Source organism: Zalophus californianus, chromosome 17, assembly GCF_009762305.2.
Source record: "Zalophus californianus isolate mZalCal1 chromosome 17, mZalCal1.pri.v2, whole genome shotgun sequence".
NCBI lineage: Eukaryota > Metazoa > Chordata > Mammalia > Carnivora > Otariidae > Zalophus > Zalophus californianus.
Genome location: NC_045611.1, coordinates 54,899,459 through 54,904,222, shown reverse-complemented (window position 1 = coordinate 54,904,222; position 4,764 = coordinate 54,899,459). Strand labels below are relative to the sequence as shown.

The following is a 4,764-nucleotide window of genomic DNA, read 5'->3' as shown; positions in this document are numbered from 1 at the left end:
AAATCCATATCAACACTCAAAAAGATAGGATATGGTAAATAGATTAGAATTGTCTGTATACTATAAAGGGGGGGTAATAATATTAAATAAAATGACAGTGTGATTACCTTTTAAATGTATGCTGAAATTTCTAGGTATAACTAAGGAATAATGAGTATACAACTTCAAAGAAAAAAGTTCAGTCATAATATAGAATTATAATTTAGAATTATATTTTAAATTCATAGAAAAGAAGTTAACATACATTAAGTAAGAAAAACTCCATTGATACTCAAATGTCTCAATTACTATATTAAATTTAAATAGATTAATGATGCCTTTCAAAATCAAGCATTTTTTACTATTGTTCATTGGATGTTTTCAAAAGAGATACAGCAAAGTAAAGGAATTAAAGTAGAAAAATTAAAAATACATTTGATGGAATTTTAACAATCAAACAACTAGCATGGTAATATACACATCACATAACATACATTTTGGGTTTGTCATTATTGTAATTAGTACTATTTAAAATTGTTCTTAATATACAACTTTCCAAAATATTACTTAACAGATAAACATAATTAAGTCTACATTTGTATGTTTATACACACAGATCAAACACAGACAGAGATCCCGACACACAACAATCGTAGGTAGGTGTATATTTATATTTTTTTTCTTCATGCTTTGTGATCTAAAGTGCAGTAAATATTTATGTGCCTCATGTGAGCTACAAATATGGATTCCATCTGTGGCACAAGGTTCTATATATTATCTATCTATTTATCTATCTGTACATATCCATTGGGTCAAGTTATTTTCAAATTATTAAATTCTCATTACTTTATCTAAGCTTCAAAATGTAAATACAGAGAAAGCTATATAAAAATCGCTCCTAAAATTGAGGGAAATTGAAAATCAAGGAGCCACAAACTCCACATGAACAGAATGGATTCAAGTCTCTCCCTTTCAAATGGTTCTCCCTTCAGGGCTCCAAATTCAGTGGAAGTCTCCACCATAAACTAATCTCATCACTTCAGAGACATAAGCGTTCACCTCCAAACCTCTTTCTTGCCAACAGGCCCAAATCACCTCCGCAAAGGAGAGAAGGATCTGCCTTCTACAGATGCCACTTGCATGGAATTCATGGCTTTTAAAATTATCACGATCACCTGATGTTGTTTAAGAATCAGCTAAAATGTGGGGCGCCTGGGTGGCTCAGTTGGTTAAGCGACTGCCTTCGGCTCAGGTCATGATCCTGGAGTCCCGGGATCGAGTCCCGCATCGGGCTCCCTGCTCAGCGAGGAGCCTGCTTCTCCCTCTAATCCTCCCCCCTCTAATGTACTCTCTCTCTCTCTCTCATTCTCGCTCTCTCAAATAAATAAATAAATCTTAAAAAAAAATCAGCTAAAATGTAATTCTGTGCTCTCCACTATCCATCTATCCATTCCAGTCCAAACTGTCCATTTTTACCTGAAAATGTTTACACATGCTCATCTCCCAAGCTCCCATAACATCATACTTTGCATGAGTGACTACCACTTCTCTAGTATGAAATGTACAAAATTGTAACTGGCTCCCCAAAGCTTTACTCACTGACCAAATTTTCCCTCCAGCACTATTCAGTTTCAGTGATGACCTGCCACATTCTTACCATTTTAATACTCCTTTTCCTATAATTCTATGCCTACTTCACTTCTGGGAAATTTACTATGACAAATTTACGTGACACACTCAAAGATTTTTCCAAATAGTCAGATTGTTTCAAGACTTGGTGTTTATAATTGCATAATTTCTGCACTCCTCCACTGACCATTAGCAAAACTTCAATCCTATAAGTATTTACAAATTAATTATATAATATTTCATCAAAATTACTATTATAACTTATTGTTAACTTTTTTATTGTTAACTTTGAAGAAGATGTTCAATGTGATCTGTTTATCATTCTGGGATAAACCTCTCATAATTGTACTGGGGACACTGAGGAGGATGAGTGAATTAGCAAATGAACATTATGAAAATACATTCAATTTACATATTTCTCGTAAGACGAGGGGATTTTATATTCCTTAACCAGAGAAAGCTCGGCATCAATACACTGCAGTCACGCTCCATTAGCAAAAAGGGGCTGACAGTTGGGAAACACAGAGTGATTACTGAAGTTATGCTCAAGAGATACCAGTCGAGATTATCAAAAACAGACAAAATAATATGAAAGGCAGAGGAGAGGGTGTTAAAGTAGACAAATGTACTCACCAGGAGAAGGATGGTTTTGGTGGCTGTGGATTCAGGCGATGATGTGGAGGAGACGTTGGTCCTAAGAATGTGTTGGACCCTCCGCTTGTGCCTGTACAGGATGAAGACCATAGAGCCACTGGCCCAGATCATAAGCCCCAAACATAACACATCAGGGAATGATAACAATGCTGCATACAATGAGTCACTGGTTTTGTCATGACAAACTGAAGAACAGTATCTGAAAGTTTTTCTCTTTGTGATGTTTTTGTCATTCAAAGGGCTAGTCAGAAACAGGGGAGACAGGATATTTACCAGTATCTGCAAGACCCAGCACAAGACAATTGAAGGGACAATGCACTTGAGAGCTTTCCCTTTAAGCGCTGCCCACCTGGAGTTCCTGGGGCTGATGATGATGGCCTGGAAGACACTCAGGAGGCAGGTGGTGCCAATGGACACTCCCCTGCCCACCCCACGAACATAGGGAAAAAATTTGCATCCAAAATCACTGAAGACGTGATACCACCCAAAAGATGACATTGTATCGGGTATTCCAAGAAAGAACAGGACCAAAATGTTGGCTACAATCAGATTTTTGACAATCAAATCTGTGGACCTTGGCCTACACGCAGTGAAATAAAGGAGAAGATAATGGTAAAGAAGAGAGAAGTTCCCCAGGATTCCAACCACAGTCTGTATTGAGAAGATCACTCCCACTACCAGATCCCTGGTGGCCATGCTGTCAGTTCTCAGTGACTGATATTTGTCTTCTGGGCTAGAGGATCCTGCGTGAGAATATCACTTGTGGGCCACACGAATCATGTCAACTGATTTCCATATTCTCCACTTAGCAATACTTCCTACTTTGAGGGGCGCCTGGGTGGCTCAGTTGGTTAAGCGACTGCCTTCGGCTCAGGTCATGATCTCAGGGTCCGGGGATCGAGCCCCGCGCATCGGGCTCCCTGCTTGGCAGGAAGCCTGCTTCTCCCTCTCCCACTCCCCCTGCTTGTGTTCCCTCTCTCGCTGTCTCTCTCTCTCTCTGTCAAATAAATAAATAAATAAAATCTTTAAAAAAAATACTTCCTACTTTGAAATAATACTTAAAGCTCTTCTGTCACTTAGGGCCTTCCAAGAGTTGCATACACAACCATTACCAAATACTTGCAATGTGTGAATCGCTGGTACAATGGCCACCCATGGGGTAACTTCTTATTTCTCACAGATTCATGAGGCACAAACGAATGCATTCCTCATAAAGATGAGGACAACACAGGCACAAAGAGGCAAAGTGCTTTGTCTGAATTCATTCACTAATTAGGGTCAGAGTGGGGATTGGAACCTGGCCAGGCTGGTAACAAAGTTAGTGCATTGAATCTATAATATAACAAAAATCCATAATACACACATAATACACAGCTGTGTGCCTTCAATAAACCAGATCTCAATTTTGTTTTATGTTTGCACCTTGTCACTTCAATTTAGATTGGTGGTATTTTATTTTAAATTTTTGCTAATGACAAGTTTTCATGTATTTATGAAGACTGTTTCGATAGCCAAATATGAAATTGAATAAAGCTTTAGAGATAGCAATAAACTGTAGATGCACTGATTACAGTACTACAAAGCCGCAGGCACCTGCCCCAGGACAAGCTAGATTTCATGAATGAAAGAATGGCTCAATTTTAGGATGGCAACAGAAAGAATCATTTGCTTTCATTCCAGGAAGAAATGTACAAGGCATAGGAACTCTGGACAGGAAGCAATAGTAACTGATTACATTGTGTACATTAGAAAGAAACTTACTGCTATCTTCAGATCATGTATATATCAATTTATTAATACCTGAGTTGAATAAAATCGGTAGCAGTAAAGCAAGCTTTGTGAAAGATTAAAATACAAGGCACATGCAAAATGGATATTAAGGCAAAAAACCTTGTATACTGTGTAATTGGTATAACTTTTTAGATTGGCATTATAATATTTAAAAGCAGCAGAAATATCACAAGATACGTCTGAGGTTAAAAATCTTCTCTGAAACTTCAGTTATATTTTTCTTAAATGCTGTTTAAGCATTTAACTTTACTGGAAAAAGTCTCTCCATAGCTGATTGAGACACAATTATTTAATCTACTAAGCACGTCAAAGATCCAGAGTTACAAAAAACACTTCTGCGATCACACACACTGTTTCTACACGCAATCAGGTCATTACTAGATTCATCCAACTCATTATTACAAGCATGGAGATGTTCTGAGTGTACCTTAGAACGTGACAATTTTATCTATGGTTCCTGTAACGTAGGCTGAACAGCAGACTGACTTCAGAACTACAGTCCTTAAGCACATTAAAAATCAGATTTCTTTGGAGAAAGTGCAATCTGAAATTAACATAACACTGTATGTTAACCAACTAGAATTAAAATAAAAACTTTGAAAAATCGGATTTCACGACCACTTGGATGAAAACACAACAGTCACTGTCAGTGAAGATTATACTATATTGCCCTAGGAGCCATCAGGGATGGGTGTTGGTCTAGCATCCACA

General features: G+C 37.6%; 1 protein-coding gene across 1 annotated transcript; it reads right to left on the bottom strand.

Moving 5' to 3' along the window:
* Positions 1–981: 981 nt before the first annotated feature.
* LOC113936213 (vomeronasal type-1 receptor 4-like) lies at positions 982–2,958 on the bottom strand. Its single transcript, XM_027619276.1, has 2 exons — positions 2,242–2,958; positions 982–1,074 (listed from the first exon to the last, which is right to left on the bottom strand). The coding sequence occupies exons 1-2, from the start codon at positions 2,956–2,958 to the stop codon at positions 982–984; spliced, it is 810 nt and encodes a 269-aa protein (XP_027475077.1).
* Positions 2,959–4,764: the final 1,806 nt, after the last annotated feature.

What these genes read in the sequence shown, in the direction of transcription:
- LOC113936213 (XM_027619276.1), bottom strand. Translation starts at nt 2,958, where the DNA reads ATGGCCACCAGGGATCTGGTAGTGGGAGTGATCTTCTCAATACAGACT. An exon ending in CCAAAACCATCCTTCTCCTG is followed by an intron (nt 1,075 to 2,241) that starts GTGAGTACATTT and finishes TCCTTTGCGGAG; the next exon opens with GTGATTTGGGCCTGTTGGCA.